Source organism: Mobula birostris, chromosome 11 (genome assembly GCF_030028105.1).
Source record: "Mobula birostris isolate sMobBir1 chromosome 11, sMobBir1.hap1, whole genome shotgun sequence".
NCBI classification, from domain to species: domain Eukaryota; kingdom Metazoa; phylum Chordata; class Chondrichthyes; order Myliobatiformes; family Myliobatidae; genus Mobula; species Mobula birostris.
In genome coordinates this window covers 18,143,274-18,167,800 of record NC_092380.1, presented here as the reverse complement: position 1 = coordinate 18,167,800, position 24,527 = coordinate 18,143,274, and the positions used below count along the sequence as shown (strand labels likewise).

General features: G+C 43.5%; 1 protein-coding gene across 2 annotated transcripts in view; it reads left to right on the top strand.

Moving 5' to 3' along the window:
* The first annotated feature begins 2,354 nt into the window (after nt 1-2,354).
* micall1a (MICAL-like 1a) overlaps nt 2,355-24,527 on the top strand; it is a 97,688-nt gene continuing 75,515 nt past the window's right edge. Inside the window, exon 1 of one of the 2 annotated variants that reach the window (XM_072271812.1) lies at nt 2,355-2,575. In XM_072271812.1, the coding sequence (XP_072127913.1) occupies nt 2,436-2,575 (140 nt within the window). In that variant the 5' untranslated portion in view covers nt 2,355-2,435. The remainder of the gene's footprint in view (nt 2,576-24,527) is intronic. The other variant, XM_072271811.1, reaches the window with a different exon arrangement.

Here is a 24,527-nt window from a genome sequence, read left to right as displayed (position 1 = left end):
TTTTAAAGTGGGGAAAGCTGTCGCACTGTGGGGCTGTTCCTCTCTCTCGACCTCAGAAGCCCAGGTACAGTGGTACGAGCAAGCGTCACAAACTGGGGTCTTCCTTGGTCGCAGTGGCTGACCATGACGGCTCCTGGGCCTCGTCATGCCCTTCGCTCTCCACCGAGTGTCGCAGAACCGCCCACTGACTTCGCATGCTGGGACGGGCGTGTCCCCATCTCACCGGGTACCCTCGCCTGGTCAGTCCTGCCTGCCGAAGCGACGCACCGGGCTGTGGCTGCTGTCGCAGGCGAACAGCTCCTTGGAGCCACGGGTGAGAGCTTAGTATGAGCGAGCTGCCCTAGAATGGACACGGGAAGCCCTTTCACCAGGGGTCCTATCCCCCCGGACATCCCATGTACCCCAACTAATTTTAGACTTAGAAAGTCAAGCAGCATTTCCACCCTCACCCCCCGCCCTCAGGAATCATTCACAGAGCCAACTCAAACCCGATCTGCGAGACTGCAAACCGACCATGGGTCCAAGCCGACTACATGAAAGCTTGCGGATTGACCTGTGCTCACGGTTTCCAAAAGGTTCCACCACCTGCCCATCTTCATTTCCTACAGTAAGCCCCCCCCCCCCGTAAGACTCTGTATACACAATGCTTTTTTAAAAAAACCTTCCTGGATGCATTTAAGAACAAGCACCCATCCAAACATCTCCAAAACGCAAGTTCAAAGTACATCTATGTCACTAAATACAACCCCGAGATTCATTTTCTTGCGGGCATTCACAGTAAATACAAAGAAACAAAATAGAACCAACGAAAGACTGCACATATAACAGGCCGGACAACCAATGCGTAAAAGACAACAAACTGCAAACACAAAAAGAAATAACAATGATAAATAAATAAGCAATAAATATCGAGAACGTGAGATGAAGAGTCTCGGAAAGTAATGCGCACCCGTTGTGGGGACACTTCAGTGCGCGGTGGGCGAAGCTGAGTAAAGTTATCCCCTCTGGTTTAAGAGTCTGATGGCTAAGATCTCTAAAAATCTAACCTGGTCCAAACATATCGATGTAGTTATAAAGAAGGCAAGACAACAGCTATATTACATTATGAGTTTGAAAAGATTTGGCATGTCAACAAATACACTCAGAAACTTCTATAGTTGACATTCTAACAGGCCGCATCACTGTCTGGTATGGAAGGGCTACTGCACAGACCGAAAGAAGCTGCAGAAGGTTGTAAATCTAGTCAGCTCCATCTTGGGCACTAGCCTACAAAGTACCCAGGACAAACTCAGGGAGCGGTGTCTCAGAAAGGCAGCGTCCTCCAGCACCCAGGGCATACCCTTTTCTCACTGTTATCATCAGGTAGGAGGTACAGAAGCCTGAAGGTACACACTCAGTGATTCAGGAACAGCTTCTTCCCCTCTGCCATCCGATTCCTAAATGGACATGGAACCCGTGAACACTACCTCACTTTTTTTAGTATACAGTATTTCTGTTTTAGCACGTTTTTAAAAAAAATCTATTCAAGACACGTAATTCATTTACTTGTTTATTTATTATTATAATGTTTTATTTGTTCTCTCTCTGCTAGATTATGCATTGCATTGAACTGCTGCTGCGAAATTAACAAATTTCACGTCACATGCCGGTGATAATAAACCTGATTCTGAGGGGTAATAACTGTTCCTGAACCAGCCGGTGTGGGACGTTAGGTTCCTGTACCTTCCTCCCGACGGCAGCAGCGAGAAGAGGGCACGTCCTGGGTGGTGGGTGCTGCTTTCCTCTGACGGCGCTCCGTCTGGATTGCGCTCAATCCCAGCCAATCTGGGGAAAGTTAAAATCACGGTATATCCCTATAACAGCCACGTATTCGTTCTCGAACCTGTGTCATATTCCCACTTCACCGGCCGAACGTGATGGCGACGGCTCCCTTCGGTAAACAGGTTGGATCGATTTAGCTCACGGTTCGATGTAGTGAGGAAAATCTAAAGCACATGTCGGGAACTTGAAAGAAAAGAAAGAAAACCAGTAGGGCCCTGCTGAGTATCTTCACCGTTTCCCGTTCCAATTTCGGTGACCCGATTATTTTGGCTTAAATTCTCCGGACTACCGAGCAGTTCTGAATGATACCGGCGGCGGTCTGACTCTTCCGTACCACGTGATGCCGGGGGAGGGGGCGGCACCGGTGCTGTAGTACCACGGGATACCTGAGGCGGCGCTGGCGCTGTAGTACAGTAGATGGTGCTGCAGTACCGCGAGTTACCGAGAGGTGACGCTGCTGCTGTGCAGACTCGCGTTATTCCCGAGGGCGATGGTGCTCCAGTACCGCGGAATGCCGGGGGCGGCGCTGTCGCCGCCGCCGCGGCAGTACCACGTGACACAGCGGGGGAACCGGAAGTGGTGCCAGGCGCTGCCGAGGCTCCGGAGCCGCTCCCATGGCGACCCGTGCGCTACAGGAATGGGCCCGGCGACAGGTCGACGGCTACCCCGGCGTGGAGGTGAAGAACATGACCTCGAGCTTCAGGGACGGCCTCGCCTTCTGTGCCATCATCCACCGGCACCGGCCCGACCTCATGTGAGTGCCCGAGGTGGGGACACAGCGAGCGGAGACGGGGGTCTGTCGGGTGGTGAGGGGCCAGCGGGAGGGTGAGGGGATCAGGCGGACAACGAGGGCGTCCGCAGCGAGGAAGTCAGCACGACCAGCGCTGGTTTCTTCCAGTCGCGGGGTCGAGCGGCTGGTTATGTGACGGTGAAGAAGTCATTCATTGCCGGTGTCTGGCTGTGGCTCTGCCGCAAGCGGGGTCCCCTGGCTGGGCAATGAACCGATTCGGCTGGCCACGGTCGCAGCCTGGAAGGTCCCTCGTGTTCCACCAGTCGAATAGACGACCACGACTTCTGCACCCGTCTGACGACTGTGTTTTGCCCTGCTGTTAAACCCTGGGTTGATCGGTGTTGCCATTAATTTGTTTTCGTTGTGTTACCGTGGCTGTAGAATTTCGGACGGGTGCGCAGGTTTTTACGGTGCTTTGCTGAGCGTCAAGTTGGCGGAATGTTCTCCCTGCGCTGCAGTGTAGAACTCGAGATGTTCTCGCTCCCGGGGGATGGTTATCTGTGGAGACTTCACAGTCAGATGAGCATATCGACACTGTGCTGTTGGTGTCGCTGCCATTTTCCCCGTGCAAGATTCACCCTTACCTTGAATCTGATGTTCTGGAAGTGTTCTGTAGAGTCAGGGCACTGTTGCCAAGTTACTCTGATGGTGGAGCCGGGTGACTAGCCAACACCGACTGCATGTGATGAGACCTTTGTTTCAGGTTGCTCATCTAAAACAACCGGCTGCAGAGTGTTTGTTGAAGTAAAATTCCAGAGTGTTTTTCAACACCCTATAATTTGTTACCTTGGTAACCTGAGGCCAGGTCTTTAGCAGATTTAAATGTGCAGGAGAGAAGTCAGTTTAAGAGGGCCAGTTCCAGAGCTGAGTGTATTCGGATGGCTGATTTCATCACGAATGTTCACAGGGAACTGTTCTATAGACAGAGAGAGAGAGAGAGAGACACACACACACTCACACCCACCCACCCCTACCTGGAGGAACTCAGCAGGCCAGGCAGCAACCAAGGAAAAGAGTAAACAGTCGATGTTTCGGGCTGAGAGCCTTCATCAGGACTCATGAAGAAGGATCTCGCCCGAAACGTCGACTGTTTACTCCTTTCCTTGGTTGCTGCCTGGCCTGCTGAGTTCCTCCAGCATTTTGTATGCGTGGTGCTTTGGATTTCTGCAGATTTTCTCATGTTTGTGACTGTTGTGTAGCCGATCATGGAATTAATTATAGGGTGTTGACACAGAAGGTGATGTAGGGGGAGCTTCAGCAACCTCACTGTACGCTGCACCAGGCCACAGACACGAATGAAGTCTGTGCTCAATACTTCTGGTGTTTCTAGAACCCAGTCCCTGAGTGATCATTTTGGGGCAGTTGTGCCTTCTGTGAAAATACCTGTTGTGAGGATATTGCAGCTGTTTGGTCGGGCTCAGTCAGGTTTAGCAGTGTCACCCCAGGTCACCGAGAGCAAGGCGAAAGTACAATAGCTACCTCACTACCCTGGTTGTCAATGACGACAATCTTGGAATTGAGCCCAAGTGTTTGGGATGGTGTTGGTGTGGATGTTTGGTAACAGGTTTTTGAGTTATTTGCATCCACGTGGTTTGAGGCTCTACAGCAACTCTGGGTCGGTTCTGTCGGCTCCTGCTGGCTCACCCTGATTGTGTTGCCTTCCGAGAGCTGCTCGGTTGCTCTTGCAGCGGTGCGGAGAAGGTGCCTTGCCCATTCATCAAGATTTGAAAGAGATGAGTACTCTTCAGGGGTCAGTGCTACTGGATGGTCGGAATGTCGGGAAGTTACGAAGGTTAGAGGTAAAAGGTAAGGTTTTTCTAAGAAACATTCTAGCCCCCACATATTCACAAACCTGGAAAATTGCATGCAGTTCTGTGCAAAAGTCTTAGTTAGGCACCTATCTATAGCTGGGGTGCCTGAGACTCTTGCACAGTACTGTATTTGTTAACTTGGAGCAGAGAGCAAGTTTGTCAATTTGGCGAGAACAAGGGATGTTGGGAATGGTGAGGGTGGGGCACCAAAACAGGGATGTGGCACAGGTGACAGAGGAGAAGTGCCAGGGTCGGAGGTGTTGGAGTGGTTGCAGGCACACCCAGCCCTGAGACACCAGGCAAGGTAATTTGATTCCTAACAATTGGCTTATTGATCATTACAGAATGTCTCTCTGGTGCTTCCTGCTCCCTTCCCTCTCACTTCCCCTTTTCCCAACCATGATTCCCCTCTCCCTGCCCCCTTCCCACTCTCAGTCCACAATAGAGACTCATATCAGAATCAGGTTTATCATCACTCACATATGTCTTGAAATTTGTTTTTTTTTTGGGGCAGCAGTACATAAAATTACTACAGTACTGTACAAAAGTCTTAGCACTTTAGCTATATATATGTGCCTAAGATTTTTGCACAGTGCTGTATATTTTTAGATCTGTTTACAGCCTCGATTTATTACACAATTCTGAATATGGGACTAAATGTGCTGTTAAGGATTTTATGGAGTTGCAGGAGGGATTTCAATGGAAGAGAGCCATTCTGTCTCTGACATTAGTATGACTTGTTTCATTGACACTTTGATCTGGGAATAAAAAGGTAACAGTTTCTAAGTCCTGCCATTGAAAGGGGTGAATGCAGTCTGTCTGTCTGCCTGTGAGGCTCTGTATTTCACTTTCACCAGCTGGGTCATTGCCACTCACTCTGGGATGGTTCTTTCTCACATGCCGCTATTTTTGTGCCCTGCGCTTTCAGTTGTCTCCCCGTTCCACATCGGAGCAGCTTCTCTTTATTCGCCGTACCTAAACCTGGTGTAATCTTGTTCACCTCTATTAAATCTCCCTTCAGCCTTCGTCGCTGCATGGAGAACAACCCCGGCTTCTCTAGCCTGAACTTGTAGCACCAATTCCTCATCCCTGGAACCGGTCTGATAAATCTCTCAAGGACCCCCTAATCATTTCTAAAGTTTGTCTATCTACATTTGTTGCTGAATAAAGTTTCTGCATAACTTCCTTACCTTTGTATTTGAGATCTCTCTTTCTGAAATCCATGATCCTTCAAGCCTTGCTGACTCCTGTCTCAGTATTTCCTGACACTTTCTGCAACAGTAAAAGTCTTAGGCACATGTGTATAGTTAGGGTGGCCTAAACTTCTGCTCAGTACTGTATTTGTGGAGCGGAGAGCAAGGTTGTAAATCAGGCAGGAGCAAAGGATGTTGGGAATGTGAGAGTGGGGCGCCGCAGGAGGGGTGTGGGTCAGAGGCGGCAGAGGAGTGCCGGGGTGAGGGGGTGGCGCAAGTGCAGGCACACCTAACTTTGAGACACCAGGCACAATTGGTTTATTGATCATTACAGAGTGTCTCTCCGGTACTTCCTGCTCCCTCACCTCCCCTCTCCCTTCCCCTTTTCCCAACCACGATTCCCCTCTCCCTGCCCCCTTCCCACTCTCAGTCCACAATAAAGACCCATATCAGAATCAGGTTTATCATCACTCACATACGGCATGAAACTTACTTGTTTTTGCATCAGCAGTACTGTACAATACATGAAATTACCACAGTACTGTGTAAAAGTCTTAGCTGTATAGATGTGCCTAAAACATTTGCACAGTATTGTGTGAACATGACACCTCAGTCCCTTTGCACTGTGCTATTAAGCCCGTATTGCTTCTCCACATCCCTTCTAGCAAAATGTGATGATGGTTTATTGTTGGCATATGTGTCAAGGTACATTGAAAATGTGTCAAATCATTACACAGTGCATTGACGTAGTACGAGGTAAAACAATAACAGAATGCAGAAAGATAGTGTTACAGTTGCAGAGAAAGTGCACTCCAGCAGACAAAAAGTGCAAGGTCATAACCAGATACATTATGAGGTCAAGGGCCTAATCTTCTTTTACTAGAGAATGGTCCGATAGTCTGATAGCAGCAGGGTAGAAGCTGCCTTGAGGCTGGTGGAGCATGATTCCAGGCTTTTGTATCTTTTGCCCAATCAGGGGGGAGAGAAGAGAGTATATCCAGGGTGGGTGTGGTGTTTGAGTATGATCGTTGCTTTACTGAGGCAGCGAGAAGTTTAGAGACGGACGGGAGGCTGTTTTCCATGATGTTCCAAGCTCTGTCTGCATCTCTGCCGTCTCTTGTAGTTGTTGGCAGAGCCATTGTCGTAGGATGCATCTGGGTCGGATGCTTTCTACGGTGCATCAATAAAAATTTTCCTTTGTGGGATGGGAGGCAGTCACTATGCAGAACCTGGTGGAGGGTCTCAGCCCGAAACGTTTATTCCCTTCCATAGATGCTGCCTGACCTGCTGAGCTCCTCCAGCACCTTGTGTGCATTGCTCTGGATCTCCAGCATCTGCAGTACCTCCTGTGTCTAAAGTTAGAAGTAAAGTTGTTAAATATATTCAGCCGATCAGGTTATATCTGAAGGTTACACGTTTAACTTGATGTTTCACCAGAGTTGGTGAAAAGTTATCAACCCGATCCTTAACTCTTTCTTTCCTCAGACACTGATTTAGTTTTTTCCAGAACTTCTTTGCTTCAATTTCAGATTTCTGGTGTGGGTGGTATTTTGTAGTTATGGAGAAGATCAAATTAATGGGGCAGTGAATAACTGATGCCTGGTGTTGGTTATTGAGGTTTGCACGTTATAGCTGAAGGGAGGGGAGCAGTACCATTAATTTGATCCAGGTTAGGCCAGATTCCAATGTACTGAGTCTAGGTGAGGGGTAACCTGCAAAGAGAAGCACTTTGTCTCTTCAGAGGAATAAGAAAGCTGAGAGGAACAAGGGACTGACTGTGATATGATTTATAAAGGCTGCTTGGGTTTGCCAAATGCTGTGGGAGGGGTTGAGGAAAGGAGGCTTTGGAAATGATGGAGCATTCAGAATTGTTTGACTTTGTACAAAACACAAGCGGAAGGGAATTGCATTAATGCAGTTTTACTGGACACAGTTATGGAAATTGAAGTTTTGTCTGTTTCAAACAGAATTGGGATTAAGTGCATTAACGGTCAAGAAGAGGAAAACATTCATGGGACATGCCGAAGAAAGAACACGGCATGAGCAGTGTTAAGCTAAAGGTTTACATCTTTTACATATCTCCTTCTGAAATCCACATCCATGCTTTTGTTAATTTCAAACTTGACCATTTCAATGCTTTCTTGGCCGGAATTCCACCTTCTCTAAAGTTCACTTACTGCCCGTTACGCCGCTGGTGGTCGGGGCAGCAATGAAGGTCCTCCATCTCTGGTAGTGCTCAGAGCTTCCACTCAGGTTTTCACTACTGTCAATCATACAAGTCCTGGGTAAAGATTGAGGAATACCATCGTACTCAGATGTAGAAGGATTTCTCATTGCTGTTTCTGTTACAATTGTTTTTTTTTTTTGACCACTCAAGGTTGTTGGTCCTGAGCTGAACCCTCAAACATGGAGGACCGGTCTCATAGTCCGGCCTCCAGCTTTTGACCAGTTTGGCATGGTCGGCTCTACCGAACGCCAAAGCATAAAGCCCTGATTCCAGTCAACTTGGCTCGCTGGGTCAATGAGGCACAGAAGCCTCCAAACCCTACAACAAGTTTGAGGTCCTCTTGGAGGCTCTAAAATTCAGCTCACATGAAAATCTGTCTGTGTCATGACATCTACCGAGTCTTGTCCTCAGCCTTGCATTTGGTGATTTAAAAATTTTAACATTTGCATTCTTACATAAAATCTCTCTCCATATCCTTTTCTGTCCCTTTCTCTATAATAATTTTTAGACTCCCCAGCAATGCTAGATTCTTTGACACTGGATTTTTGTACATGTCCTGCAGTTCCTACCACTGTTGGCTGCTTGACTGTAGTCTCCACAGTTTGAAGTTTAAATCCTTCATCTCTTTCTCCTCTGATTATCACATTTTGCCCCCCTCCCCACCCTGATCAGATGTCTGTGAAATAGTTCTTTGAAATCATCAAACATTTCACTGGATTGTGACCGAGGAAGCCATTCCTCCATTTTTCTCAAGTTGTGTCCAGCCTTTAGCATTGTTAACTTTATCAGAATCAGGTTTAATATCACCAGCATATGTCGTGAAATTTGTTAACTTAATTGCAGTACAATGCAACACATGATAAATTTGGAAAAACCTGTGAATTGCGGTAGTGTATGTATATTAAATAGCTCAACTAACTAAGTAGTGCAAAACAGAAATTTAAAAAAACAGTGTTGAGGTAGTGTTCATGGGTTCAATGTCCATTCATAAATCAGATGGGAGAGGGGAAGAAGCTGTTCCTGAACCACTGAATGTGCACCTTCAGGCTTCTGTACCTCCTACCTGATAGTAACAATGAGAAGAGGGCATGTCCTGGGTGGTGGGAGTTTTTCATGATGGATGCCACCTTCCCAAGGCTCCTTGAAGATGCCCGTGATTGAGCTGAATAATTTTACAACTCTGCAGCTTACTTCAATTCTGTGCGGTAGCCTCCCCTCCCCATACCTATGGTGATGCAGAAAATGCTCTACGATACATCTGAGAAATTTTCCAAGTGTTTTAGGTAACTCTAAATGAAGTATAGCTGCATTGATATGTTGGGACCAGATTGGGTTCTCAGAGATATTGACACCCAGCAACTTGAAATTGCTCACTCTGTCCACTTCTGATCCCTCTATGAGGATTGGTGTGTGTTCCCTTGTCTTACCCTTTCTGAAGTCCACAATCAGCTCTTTGGTCTTACTGACGTTGAGCGAAAGGTTGTTGACTTTATCACCTTCTCATAATTGTTCTGCTTGGGTAACTGCACCTGTCTGGTTCCATTATTAACTATCCAGCAAACTGCTTGCAATGGACTTTCCTTCGTATTCTCTTAACTTTGCTGCTATTGTCTTCCCAGGGCTGATCCTTGACTCCCTTCATCTTCCACTGCCCCTTAGGAATATCATTGGAAACCACTTTGAGTTCCACATGTATGTTGATGACCACCGCCCCCTCATACATCCTCCAGTTCTGGATGCAAGTCATTTTCCTCCAGCTAGCTATTGGGAAAATCAAAGTTAAGTTTAGTCAGTTGGCTTATTATTATCACATGTATCGAGGTACAATGAAAAACTTGTCTTGCATGCCATCCATACATTGCAAGTGTTAAAACACAATAGCAGAATGTGGAATAACCGTACAGTTGCTGAGGATGTGCACTGCAGGTAGACAATAAGGTGCGGAGCCACATCAAGATTGATTGATTGTGAGCTCAAGTGCCCTCTTAATCTTACAACAGCAAGATAGAAGCTATCCTTCAGCCTGTTGGTATGTACTTGTTTCTTCTGTTTCTTCAGTCCAGTGGGCGGCAGGAACAGGAGGGAAAGTCCAGGTGGGAGTAATTTTTGATTATGTTGTCTGCTTTACGGAGGCAGCAACAAGTGTAGCCAGAGTCCGTGGAGGGGAGGCTGGTTTCCGTGATGTGCTGAGCTGTGCACACATCTCTCTGCAATTCCTTGCAGTCACGGGCAGAACTGTTGCCATACAAAGCTGTAATTCACCAGCTAGTTAATGTCTTTGATTCCTGGCAAAAATCCTCTGCGATTGTTCCAGTGCTTTCCTTGTTTTTTTTTTCCCGGAAAACTGAACCAGACTGTTCACAATGCTGATGTAACGTTTCATCACAAAATGAGTGTCTGTCTGTATGTATGCACAGTCATTAAGAATGCATACTTCCACTTCTGTAATTGTATCTGACTCATACCTACCTCAAACTTATCAGATGCTGAAAACCTTATCTTTGCATTTTTCCATTTGACGTTTCCAAAAGTGCCTCTGACCAGCTTCCCATTGTCAATCTACCACAAAGTAACATCAGCTGTGCGCGATGCCCCCTCGACCCAAATGCATTTCACACAGAATCCGAATCAGGTTTAATATCACCCACGTATGTTGTGGAATTTGTTGTCTGGTGTCAGCAGGACAGTGCAATAGATAAAATTCAGTAAGAAGTAGATCGAAAATAAATTTTAAAAGTAGTGCAAAAATGGCATTTATACATTTCTAAATGACAATAAAAGAGGACTGAGTGTTCTCATCTAAAAATAGTGAGGTAATTTTCATGCAACACTCATAAAATGCTGGAGGAGCTCAGCAGGTAATCTTCATGGGTTGGTTCATTGTTCATTCAGAAATTTGATGGTGGAGCGGAAGAAGCTATTCTGAAAATGTTGAATGTGTGTTTTCAGGCTCTGATTGTGGTGATGAGGAAAGCGCATGTCCTGGATGATGAGGGGTTGGGGGGGTGGGACCTTAAAGATAGATGCCATCTTTCTTTTCAAATCTTTTTATTGTATATATAGGAAAAATAACATGAGTACATCGAAGTAACAACACTTACAATGCCTCAAAAAAAACCATCATTTTAAAGATTGAAAACAAAATTTTGTGATAACAAAAAAAAACCTACTGAGCAGAAAAGTGAGAGGAAAAAAAAAGAGAACCCATTAGGTGTACAACCCCGGAGCCATGCGTCATACAAAAAGCTTCTAAAAATAAACATCAAACCGCCAGCAAGAAAAGAAAATATACTAAAAAAAAAATTTACAATTAGATCATGGAAAAATTATATCAATTAACTCAAATGATAATAACGAGCAAATGAGCCCCATCTTTTCTCAAAATCAAATAAAGGTTCAAAGGTTCGACTTCTAATTTTCTCCAAACTAAGACATAGCATCACTTGAGAGAAGCATTGTGAGACAGTGGGAGCTGATGTATCCTTCCACTTCAACAAAATGGCCCTCCTGGCTATCAATGTAACAAATGCAATAACATGTTGGTCAGACACAGAAGTACTATAAATATTTTGAGGAACTATTCCAAAAAGCACAGTTAATTTATTAGGTTGTAAGTTAATTTTAAGTGCTTTAGAAATTGTTGAGAAAACTGACTTCTAGAACTGTTCCAATATAGAACAAGACCAAAACATATGTGTCAGTGTAGCTATCTCAGTTTTACATCTATCACAATGACTATCAACATGAGGAAAGATTTTAGAAAGTCTCTCCTTTGTCAAATGATAACGATGTACAATTTTAAATTGAATCAATGAATGGCTAGCACAAATTGAAGAAGAGTTAACCAACTTCAATATCCGCATCCAATCATCCGTCATAAAAGTCAAATTAAGTTCCTTTTCCCAATCCTGTTTAATCTTAGACAAAGGATGTTTATCCCATTGTAATAATAAATTAGAAATTCTTCCAATCAAACCCTTAATCAAGGGATTCATACTCATAATAGTATCTAACAGGTCAGCCTCCAATATGTAAGGGAAATTACTTAAATATTTTTGTAAAAAATGTCTAACTTGAAGGTATTGCAGGAAGTGTGAGTATGAAAGAGAATATTTATCAATTAATTGTTCAAAGGACATCAATCTATCTTCTTTAAATAAATCCAAAAAAGAATTAATACCTTTATTTTTCCAAAGTAGAAAAATTGGATCACTCAAAGAAGGCTTAAAAAAGTAATTTCGGTAAATTAAACTACAAAGTTTAAATTTTTTAAGATTAAAAAAATTGCGGAACTGGAGCCAAATTTGTAAAGAATACTTAATCACAGGATATAGGTTTAAATTAACAACTTTACCTAATTGCATAGGTAAAGGAGCCCCCAATAATGAGGTTAAATAAAACTGTTTTACAACTTTTAGTTCCAGGTCTACCCAAATTAGCCGATCACTCTTATCAACCCAGTATAACCAAAAAGACATATATCGCAGATTAACAGCCCAATAATACATTCTAAAATTAGGCAAAGCAAGACCTCCATCCTTTTTCAATTTTTGTAAATGACATTTACTAATTCTTGGTCTTTTATTATTCCAAATAAAAGATAAAATAATAGAATCAATCTGATCAAAAAACTTCCTAGTCAAAAAAACAGGAATATTCTGAAATAAATATAAAAATTTCAGTAGAGTCATTGTTTTAACTATATGAATACGACCAACAAGTGAAAATGTAAGTGGACTCCATCTACTAAATAAATACTTCATAGAGTCTACTAAGGGAACAAAATTAGCTTTATAAAGATCCTTATTTTTTTAGTAATTATAATACCTAAATATCTAAAAGAGTCTGAAATTTTAAAAGGAGTATTATCATATATAGGAACAGAATCATTTAAAGGAAACAATACACTTTTACTAAAATTAATTTTATATCCTGAAAAACCTCTGAATTCATTAAATAGTTTTAGCAGGGTAGGAATGGATTCGTCAGGGTTAGATATATAAACCAATAAATCATCAGCATGAAGAGAGACCTTATGCATGGTCTCATTCACAAAGATCCCATGGATATTTTTAGCCTCACAAAGAGCAATAGCAAGGGAGATGGATGCCATCTTTTGAGGCATTGCCTTTTGAAGATGTCCTCAATGTTGCGGAGACAGTTGGCCGCGACGGAACTGGCTGGGATTGCAACTTCCTTTGGCTTTTTCTGATCCTATGCAGTGGCTCCTCCATACCAGATGGTGATGCAGCCAGTTAGAGTGCTCTCCACAGTACATTTGTAAAACTTTGCAAGTGTCTTTGGTGACCTATCAAATCCCCTCAAACTTCTAATGAAATAGAGCCACTATCGTGTCTTCTTCAGAACTTTTTCAATATTTTGAGCCCAGGATAGATCATCAGAGTTGTTGACACCCAAGAACCTGAAACTATTCACCTTTTTCACTGCTGACCCCTCGACTATGACTGGTGTGTGTTCCTTTGACATACCCTTCCTGAAGTCCGCCATCAATTCCTTAGTCTTATTGTTGTTCAGTGCAAGGTTATTATTGTGATATCGCTCAACCAGCTGATCTGTCTCACTTCTGTACTCCTCTTCGTCACCATCTGAACCTCTGCCAATAATAGCTGTGTCATCGGCAAATTTATAGATGGTGTTTGAGCTGTGCCTGGCCACACAGTCATGGGTGTTGAGAGAGAGAAGAGGCTCAAGCACGCATCTTTGAGGTGCGCCAGTGCTGATTGTCAGCGAGGAGGGAGGTGTTGTTTCTGATTCGCACTGACTGTTTCTCTCAATGAAGTAGTCAAGGATCCAATTGTAGAGGGAGGTACGGAGGCCCAAATTTTGAAGCTTGTTGATTAGTACTGAGGGGATGATGGTGTTGAATGCTGGGTGCCTTCTTGCTGCTTACTGACCTGATTTGGCTCCTGGTAAAGCAACATATTTATTTCAGAATTCCCAAGTTCCATGGCCTCGCTCCTCCTTAGCAGCCTTCCTTTTGATACATCTTCATTTCTGGACTCTTGACTTTAATTGCTCCTCTGTACAGCAATGTCTCCTGCTGGTGGTGCTTGGAAATCTGCACCTGCCTCCCTAAGCACCTCTTCCATCCTTAAAACTCTCCTTTTGCTGATCCCTTTTTGATTTAAGCTTGTTGTCACCTTATTTTCTCCTTTGGGTTGGTTCCAATTTTTATCTAATTACTTCCTTTCAAAATGTGTGGAACTTTTTCTGCTGTTTAAGATGCTAAAAAAAAACCACAGATAAAGAAAGATGTGCGAGTACGAGGAAATCTGCAGATGCTGGCTGCCTGGCCTGCTGCGTTCACCAGCATGTGCGAGTGATGTTTTTCAAACGTTATACCACAGTTGTTGTTTGCAGCACATATAAATGACTTGGATGAGAATGAGGATATGAATAGTAATTGTGTAGATGAGATCCTCCAAGAGAACCACAACCTTTTAGTTAGGTTTGGAGGCTTGCATTGCTCAATAACCAAGAGAGCTATGTTGGCTGGAGTCAGGGCTTTATATTTTGGCTCTTGGTAGGATCACCCATGTTAATCAGGTCAGAGGGTAGAGGATAGGCTCAGAGTGGCCCACCGATTCTCCAGGTTCGGGGGTTCAGCTCAGGGCTAACAACCCTGACCGGTAAAACAGAAACTGTTACGGAAACAGCAATGAAGAACCCTTCTACATCTGTGTGCGGCAGTATTCCCAAGTCACCACCCAAGACTTGCATGACTGACAGTGAACCGAGAGAAAGCTACTTACACGGTGACAGGAGCTGTGAACGCCGCCAGGGATGGAGGATGTTCACTGCTGCCCTAAGTGCCTGCGGTGTTACGGGCAGAAGGAGAAGACGAGATGAATGGTGCAGCTATGGGCAGTGAAGGAGCATAGTGGGTGATAGATCAGCTGGGAAATTGGTTGTAATGGTGGCGGATAAAGATTAACTCAGACAAGGGTGAGCTAATGCATTTTGTGAGGTCGAATTCGGGTAAAGCATGGAGGAAATATCAGGAAGTCTTGACGTACGGAGAGACCTTGAGGTGCACGTCCATAGCTCCCTGAAGATGGACGGGGTAATGTAAAAAGCTTTGGAGGATCATGTTGCAGCTGTACACAGAGACTCATTCCACCAAGGTGCAACACAGAGCGTCATAGGAAGTCATTCTTGCCTGTGGCCATCAAACTTTACAACTCCTCCCTTGGAGGGTCAGACACCCTGAGCCAATAGGCTGGTCCTGGACTTATTTCCTGGCATAATTTACATATTACTATTTAACTATTTATGGTTCTATTACTATTTATTATTTATGGGGCATCTGTAACGAAAACCAATTTCCCCCCCGGGATTAATAAAGTATGACTATGACTATGACAACACAGGCTGGTTGGCATTGGAGGCTTGTGTTATGGTTCTGAAAGCCACACAAAAGGAAGGATGCGGTGGCAATAGTGAGGGTGCAGAAAAGATTCACAAGCATGGAACCTGGAATGGAGGATTGGCTGGGTTTATTCTCGCTAGAATGTAGGAGTCTGAACCCCCCCCCCCCCAATCCACCTACACACCTGGAATTTGATACTATCCACAAATTTAGAAATGAATCCCAAGTTTAAGTAAGCACCACTGCCCATCACCATCCACAGCATATGTGTATAACACCATGGATAGGATGAATTCACCCAGTCTCTTTCCTAGGGTTGGGGAATCAAGGATTAGAGCTCATAGGATTAAGGCGAAAGGGGAACATTTTTAAACTAAGTGTGGTATATGTGGAATGGGCTACCAGAGGAGCTGGTTGAGGCAGATGGAATAAAAACTTTTAAAGACACTTGGACAGAGTTTAGGTTATGGGCTAAATGGGACTATCTTGGGTGGGGCATCTTGGTCAGACTGGACCAGTTGGGCCAAAGGATCTGTTTCGATGTTTTATAACTTTATGACTATATTTCTTTAGAAGCTTGAGGGGAATTTGTTTGTCACCAAAGGCACTTGCAAATTTCTACATGGACAGCATTCTAATTGCCTGCATCACCATCTGGGATTGAGGGGCGGGGGGTGGTCGCTCGGTCACAGGGTTGAAACAAGCTGCAGAAAGTTGTAAACTTGGTCAACTCCATAGTATTCAGGACATCTTCAGGGAGCGATGCTTCAAAGACGCCCATCACCCAGGGCATTCTCTGTTCTCATTGCTACCATTAGGAAGGAGGTTCAGGAGCCTGAAGGCACACACTCCACGATTCAGGAACAGCTTCTTTCCCCTCTGCCATCTGATTTCTGAATGGCCATTGAATCCATGAGTGTACTACTTCTATAACTGTTTAATATATATACTTACTGTAATTCACATGTTTTCTCTATTATCATGTATTGCATTGTACTGCTACCACAAAGACAACAATTTTCACAATATAAGCTGGTGGTATTAAACCTGGTTCTGACGACAGACATCTTAGCACCCACTCTGTTTTCTGTCCCGTTTACACGCTTTTACAATCTGAAGCCAGCTGGCTGTCTCATTCTTCTAGCAGCCCCAAATGCATTCTCCAAACTTACTCATTAATCTACTTTGAGGTTCCTCATCAAAGACCTTTTGAGAGTAGACACATTACGCGTAAACATTTGTTGTTCTCTTCTCCCTCTCACTCAGTCTCTTGGTTATTGTTTCAATAAAGTTCAATCCAATTGATCAAGCAAGGTACAGTCTTTTGAAATCCATGAATGGGAGTAGTATGGAGGGCTATGGCCCAGATGCTGGTGGTTCGGCATGGACTTGATGGGCTGAAAAGCCTGTTTTTGTGCTGTATGACTCTTTGGAATATCATTACTCTGAAGTTCTTCTCTTTGTTTTATTGGGAATGTTATTATTTTCCTACTACTGATCTGATCTTAACTTCCCTGCTATGTTTATTTCCTTTCTGAAATGTAAGTGTTACTTTAGCTGCCCTAACATTCTCTGGTATTACATTATATCTAAATGCCTTTGTTATCCTCCCTGGATCTAAACCTGGAAATTTCCCTTATAGAGAGTTTTACGCGTTGTTTACTGGATAGGAACGGCACCCTCTTGTCCTTTCACCTATTCATCCCGTTTACTTAATATTAAGTTATTAAAATCTCTGATGATTTTCTGTCTTTATTCATTTCCCTAATTTGTTTGCATCCTTCTCCTCTTCTCTCCTACTGTTACATGTTTCTAGACTCTGTTACAATCGATCCTTCCCTCTGCTATTACATGATGCCAGATAAGTTCTGCCTCTCCAGCTCCCACTTTTACCCTCTGTATCCTTTCTAAACATGTTTACACTGTAACTAATTCTGAATCCTGAATTCTCTCTGGACATAGGTCAGTCTTCTCTGCTGTATGGTGGATTTTTCCAGTCCCTGATCGCCTGCTTGTTACAGACAGACACTATTGCTGTTTAGACAGAGAAGCTCATATTTAATAGGATTTCCTCTCACTTCATGGCTAGATGTCGTTTTGGACTTCCAGTCTATTTGTTTCCTTGCCGTCATTGTTCTCTTATTCATTCCAATGGTTTTCTTCCTGTTGTATTTATATTCTGACTGCATCTGTTTCTTGTTGATCCTTCTCATTTCTTGCTGGTTGAAAGCCTTTGCTACCTTCCTGTTTACCTTTTCTACTGAGACAGACATCCTTTGCTATTTCTGTATGGATTCGCTTTCTTTAATTTTCTCTTAGTGCACAACAGTTATTTCCCTTATTGTCTCAAAGCTTGCCCGCCAATGGTGTTAATCGATTTGACCTCTCCTTATGCCCTTTGTGCAAAAGGGCATCACAGTTGGACCTCTCCTCTACCTGGTGAGGTTTGAAAATTATTTCACACCCTTCTGTATCAGATGTGGGACTAAATTAATCTTAGACCAGCGGATTCCCTTGTAGTCAAAGGCTATGTCCTTCAGCTATAAACTTCATTTAAATCTTTAATCGCTCAAACACGAGAAAGTCTGCAGACGGTTGAAATCCAGAGCAACACCCACAAAATGCTGGAGAAATTCAGCAGGTCAGGCTGCGCCTATGGAAAAGAGTAAATAGTCGACATTTCAGGCCAAGGCACTTCAGGACTGGAAAGGAAAGGGGAAGATGCCTGAATAAAGAGGTGGGGGGGGGCTATCTAGAAGATGATAGGTGAAGCCAGGTGGGTGGGGAAGGTCAAGAGCTGGAATTACTCAATGTCCACAGTATTCTGCAAGAAAAATTCCAGAAATTTCCAACCCTGAGAGAAGTAATATCTCCTTATTTCATTGGTAGGGAGGTAGCTCTACCTCTAGTTTTAGACAGCTCCACCAGGGCACCTGTTCTTGCAACATCTTCCTTGTCAACCCTACCAGACTTCAAAATGTTGTGCATCTTACTGAGACTTCTCACTCGTCTATGCCAGGAATTCCCAACCTGGGGTCCGTGGCATAAAAAAAGACAACCGTTGATCTATGGAACTGAAAGCCAATTGTCCTCTCATCTCAGCACGTTGGCCACAAGTAATGCACTCTCTGTGGTGGTCTTTGCTTTTAGATATCTGCAACCCGGCTGTATTCAACTTCTGCTGTGAATACATGTAGAGTGCTTGTGATCCTCTTGCAGGGCCAAAATTCTGCATGCTGTGCGTGTTATTGATGAGATTTAAGTGCTACTACCTTCACACTCATAAGCAAACAGCTGGAGGAAGCTTGAGGTCAAGTGGCATCTTTGGAGACAAAAGAGATGGTCAATGATTCAATTTAATATCAAAGAATGTGTATAGTATACAGCCTTAAATTCTTACTCTTCAGAGACGACCACAAAATGGAGAAAAAAAAACCCAAAGAATGAATGACAGAAGAACGTTAGAACCCCAAAGCCCCCCTTCCCCACCCCCAATTATTCCAGCAAAGGCATCAGCCCCGTTATCACCCACCACGCAATAGCAAGCCCCCATGATCAAAAACTACTGTCCAACCCAACAGTTCAACATCTCAACTGCCCCTCCGCCTAACAAGGGAGAGAGAGCTATCGCTTCGGCCACAGGTTGCTGTTTCGACGTTATGATCTGCAGCATCGCTCATTCGAGTTCCCCCGACTCAGGAATCAGCAAACTCGTTCTCACCATAGAGAGAGAGGGAGAGAGAGAGGCTGACAGCCCCGCCCACTGTCTAGATGGTTCAGTCTCCTGCAACACTTCAGTCGGCAACATTGGCAAGGAATCGGTTGTCTTCAGGGCCCAGCCTCAAAGGCACAAGCTGTTCCTGGAGATTCCAAAACGCCAGACTGCTCAGCAAGTTCTGAAGAGTGAAAGCTCACAGCCTGTGAATAGCGTAGTTTAAGCACAGCTGTAGATCATGGACTTCGACATGATCCCAGCTCCCTCAAAAAGGAGAAAGAGACATGAGAGCAGGAGATATAAACTGTTTCACAAATGAACTGGAAACTGCCCAGGTCCACAAAAGCGTCTGGCACCACCTTCAGCTCCTTCCACTCCATTCTCGATGTTTCAGGTACCGATGCAGGGAGTCGACCCAAAGCGTCGACTGTTGCTTTGTTTCCACAGATGCTGTTTGACCCACTGTGTTCCTCCAGCAGTTTTCATTTTGCTCCCAATTACTTCCATTGTGCCATCACTTGACTCCTTAACCCTACAGTGGCATAATCAAAATGTATGAAGCACGCGTACAGCGAAACAAAATAGAGGTTTAAGCCAGAATGGAAAGAACATTTTGCGTTCATTGTTTAAAAATAGCCAACTGTTACCTTTCCTGCAAAGCACAAAAAGAATCAGATTTTTTTCATCAGAAATGAACAAAAACAAAGTAATAACATCAGGCATTTATTCCTGCCTTTCGTACACCTACTGCCTGTTACGCCACTGGTGTTTACGGCAGCAATGAAGGTCCTTCATCTCTGGTGGTGTTCAGGGCTTCCTTCTTTGTGTCAGTGGCTTCCTTGGTTTTCGCGATTGTCAGTCATGCAAGTCCCGGGTAGAGACTCAGGGATACCGTCACACTCGGATGTAGAAGGATTCTTCATTGCTGTTTCCGTAACAGTTTTGTTTTACCTGAGCTGACCCGCCAAACCTGGAGGACTGGTGGACTACCCTTAGTCTGGCCTCTACCCTTTGATCTGTTTGGCATGAGTGACCCTACTAAGAGCCAAAGCCTAAAGCCCTGACTCCAACCAACATCGCTCTCTGGGTCATTGAGGCACACAATCCTCCAAACCACAAGGTTGTGGTCCTCTTGGAGGTGTCCTTAGTATGGAATATAGCAGAAGGAGATGTTATTATTTCATGGAATATCACTTGTATGAGACATTAGCTGTTTGGTAGCGAATTCAAGAATAATATTGCAGAAATAAAGGCATTTTAATACAATGAACATAAAACCAACCAATAAAGCAAATTTAAACTGTGATCCACAGTACAGAGAGGCTTATCTCCCAGATCAGTGCTTGAAGAATGCAAAAAAAACTGAAGGAATTCTGTAGTTTGTAATCTCACTCTTGACAAATCAAAGGCAATAAGCCTGAACTGGAAATGTGTTAATGTCTTCATGAGTGAAACTGAAAGAACAAATGCTGGATCTTAAAAAAGAAACTACTTGCAGTATTGACGTTAACGTGCACCTGACAAAGATTTGAAAATGATTGTGTACTGTTGCATAAACCTTTTGTTCTTTCAATAGAAGCAGAAACTTCTGTGGCAGATTCTTCAAATGTCCCAGATTTCTCCTGCTTGCTTCATCCTTAGTGAACATCTTATGGACAGATATCTGAATTACTTATATGATCTTGAAATTGTCAGTTTCATCTGTTCAATTGAGAAAGTTCATCGACAGTTCAAAAATAGATCATAAAAAAGCTGAAACTTGAAGCCAAATGCTGTGACATTTTGTAAGATGATTATCAGCCAGCAATGTTTTAAATAACTTTGTACCACTGTTGGAGCTGTCGGTGTTTTCCTTAAAGAAAGAGGCAAGTTTCATTGGCAATTTGAAGGTGAACAATAGATGCGGGGGCATGTTTTTCTACTGATACTGTGAATCACCCAAGAACCTTCAAGTTGGGACTCCTAGGCATGAGAAAGATCAGAATCGGGTTTAATGTGTTTCTATGTTAATATTCTCGGCATATGTCATGAAATTTTTAACTCTGCAGAAGCAGTACAGTACAATAATAATAGAGAATGTATATATTTGAATATATATTAAATAGGTAAATTAGTGCAAAAAAAAATAAAGAAAAGTGAGGTAGTGTTCATGGGTTCCAAGTCCATTCAGAAATCGGATGGCAGAGGGGAAGAAACTGTTCCTGAATCATTGAGTGGATGCCTTCAGGCTTCTGTACCTCCTCCCTGATGGTAGCAATGAGAAGAGGGCATGTCCTGGGTGATGGGGGTCATTAATGATGGACTCCGCCTTTTTGAGGCATCGCTCCTTGAAGATGTCCTGGATACTACGGAGGCTAGTGCCTGTGATGGAGCTGGATAAATTTTCAACTCTGCAGTTTACTTCGATCCTGTGCAGTAGCCCTCCCCCCTCCCCCACACCTCCCAATACCAGGAAGTGACTACAGGTCCTCCCCAGGTAACGAACACCAGACTTATTTACACCCTGTTCGTACAAACAAATGAGCTAGCAGGGTGGAGTTGCATGGCTGCAGGCATCTTTTGCCATGTGGGAGCCTAGTTTGTGGCAGTAACTGAAAGACTGAGTTAAACACCCTGGTGTTGCCTTTGGTTGCATATCTTTTTATATTAAAAAAAATCTTTTTATTTAAATGTATTGCTGAGCATCTGCATTTCCGACTTGTAAACTGTTCCAGTTACAAGGTGTTTTTTTTAACTCTGTCTTCACCTTCTAGGGCAAGTTATGGTAGTGTAGCAGTCTGTGTAATGCGTTACAGTGCCAGAGATCGAGATTCAATTCCCACCACTGTCTGTAAGGAGTTTGTACAATTTCTCTGTGATCACGTGGGTTTCCTCTGCATGCTTTGGTTTCTTCCCAGGTTCCAATGATTATGGGCTAGGGTTAGCAAGTTGTGAGCATTCTATCTTGGTGCTGGAAGAACAGTGACACCTGCAGACTGCCCCCAGCGCGATCCTCGCTGGTCGTTGACACAAAATGACGCGTTTCACTGTATATTTTGATGCTTTGATGTACTGGTGACGAATAAAGCTAATCTTGTCTTTAAAATGTCAAGAGGCTTCAATAACTTTGCCTGTCTCAATTAGTGAATTGCCAGAAGAAACATCAAAAACTTGAGAAAAATCAAAGTTTTTCTTGAGAAAGATCAAAATCACTGCTTGATGACTTTCAGGCCATTTTTGAAGAAGTGGAGATCCTGGGTTAGTTTTAACTCTAAACCCATTCACAGTTGATATATTAACGAAAGCGGCCTAATTTTCAAAATGTTCAGAATTCTAGGAAGACCAGGCTCTAAAGATGATGCAAAGTCACACAATGTTCTTATTGTGCAAGAAATGGTGCAGAATATAGTATCCCAACTGAAGAAAACCAATAAGCACAGCTTGTTGTTGTCAATTGCTAAAGGTTATCAATAAAAACTTTGTGGATTCCTTGTAAAATGTCACCTGAGCAGCTTTCAATCAGATTATTAAAGGTTTATGAGTAGATTGGAGAGTAACAGCTCCAGCAGGCAACTGTAATTCTGTAGGGGAGGGTGAGGGAAGTTCAAATCCCTTTAAGGCACAGGATTGTGAATTATGAGGTAAGTTACTTAAATGATAACATTTATTGGGCTTAAGGAAAGAATTGAGGATTCAATGACTGCAGAGAATCGTAGCTGTCTTTAAAATTTTAAGAAAACAAAAGGCTAGAAATGGTCAGCACGTTTCGTCACATTTACAGAAGAGAGAACTCATTCAAGACCTTTCATCCACTGAAAAATGGGCTTTAAATTTGGAGATTTGGGAAGGAAGGACAAACAGAAAAATCTGTGAAAGGCAGGGGGTAGAAACAAACAAATTTGTTAAAGTAAAAGTTACCAAACACTTAAAAAAAAGATGAAAATGAGGAACAATGATTAGAAAATTCAAAAAGAGTTCTGATAATCTCAAGTAAAAGTGCTAGAATTAATAATTGAATTGCTGGATATGCTAAGCCCAAAATTTTCCAGTAGGAAGATTTATCCAAACTGTTCCTCCTACTTAAAACAAGTTTGCAGCATCACTTCAAGGGACTGTAGATGAAACAAGAGTGGAGCAGAGAATTATAGCGACAGGAAGCTCAGGGTCATATTTGTAGGCTGAATAGAATATCTCTGCAAAGTATTCATCCAGTTCATGAATCCCCATTGGGGAGCAGATCACATCATACACAGATCATGTTAGTGTATTAAACTGAAAGGTACTAGTAGGTGTCTGGTTCACCTGAATGGTGTGTTTGGGTTTCTGGATGATGGGAAACTAAAAGGGTAAGTGTTTTATCCGGTCTGTTAGGAAGGTACAAGTAGGGGAATGTGGCTGTTGATGGATAAAGGGAAGAATCAGAGACAGCACTGGAGAACCAGTCCCTACTGAAGAGAGGAGAGACTGTGTCTGGTTGGTGGCACTGATAGAGGGGTCAAAAGTTGAGGAAAGTGCAGCTAAAAGTTGAGGAAAGGGCAGCTAGTTCTGGAGCTGGGCGAAGGGGGTGACAGCAAAAGTGAAGAAATGGAGCAGAGGGCCCAGTTGGGGAAATGGTGCTGTCAGAACAGGAAGGAGGGGAACTGGGAAAATGGAATAGTCTTTGCAGGAGGATGTTTTGAATGCAACTACTGGTAGAGTTGGGGATGTGGCTCGGTCCTTCCCCTCCCCCTCATTCCTCAGCCTTGTCTCTGACGGTATCCACTCTCCCACACAGCTATTAGCCACCCCATGTATCTTTCCGCGCCTGTCTCTCACTTGTGGTTCTCGCTCCTGTCCCATACAGCTTTCTGCCTCTCCTTTCCCCCACCCCCTGGGTCTGTCCGTCCTCCCCCAACCTTCCTGACTGTGCCCACACCCCAAGTTAATCTAACCCTCTGCCTTACCTCATTGGCTTGCGGCCAAGAAGGGGTGAGTTCACATTTTTAAATTAGTTGTCAAAAGTAGCTGTTGACAGAAATAGTATGACCTTGAGCTGTTGTAGTGCAGGTTAGGTTTGTGCAGAGCTGGTTCTGGAAGTGGGCTGTTGCAAGGGAATGTGTAGTATCGCTTCATACAGTGAATGCTGATCATAACATTCCTGATCGTATTTACTATAAATATTCTAAATGAAGTATATTTTTGAGGAGAAAAAAATACCATTAGCTGAGGTACCAAAGTTTTGAGTTCATTTCAATCAGAAAGAAACTTCTTTTGGGTTAATTTGGTTTCTCGTGGTTTTTGTGCTATTTATATAAATAGTTCATGCTTAACATAGTGTAACGGGCTGGTTTGGTCCGACCCAAAAGACCCAAACCAATTCACGTGTCCAGGAGATACGGTAATAAAGCGTACAAGGACAACAAAATAACAAGCTTACTTTATTATCGGAAAATAGGAAGCACAAATAAACCACCCTAAATATATAGTAAATTACAAAAATTTCCACAAAGATTTCAGGTCTCACGATTCTTAGCTACGATTTGATTGCCACTGTTATCGGGGGAATTCTGAATCCCGACTCATGAAATCACCCTTGGTCTGTCCTGGGCACCTATTGATCGC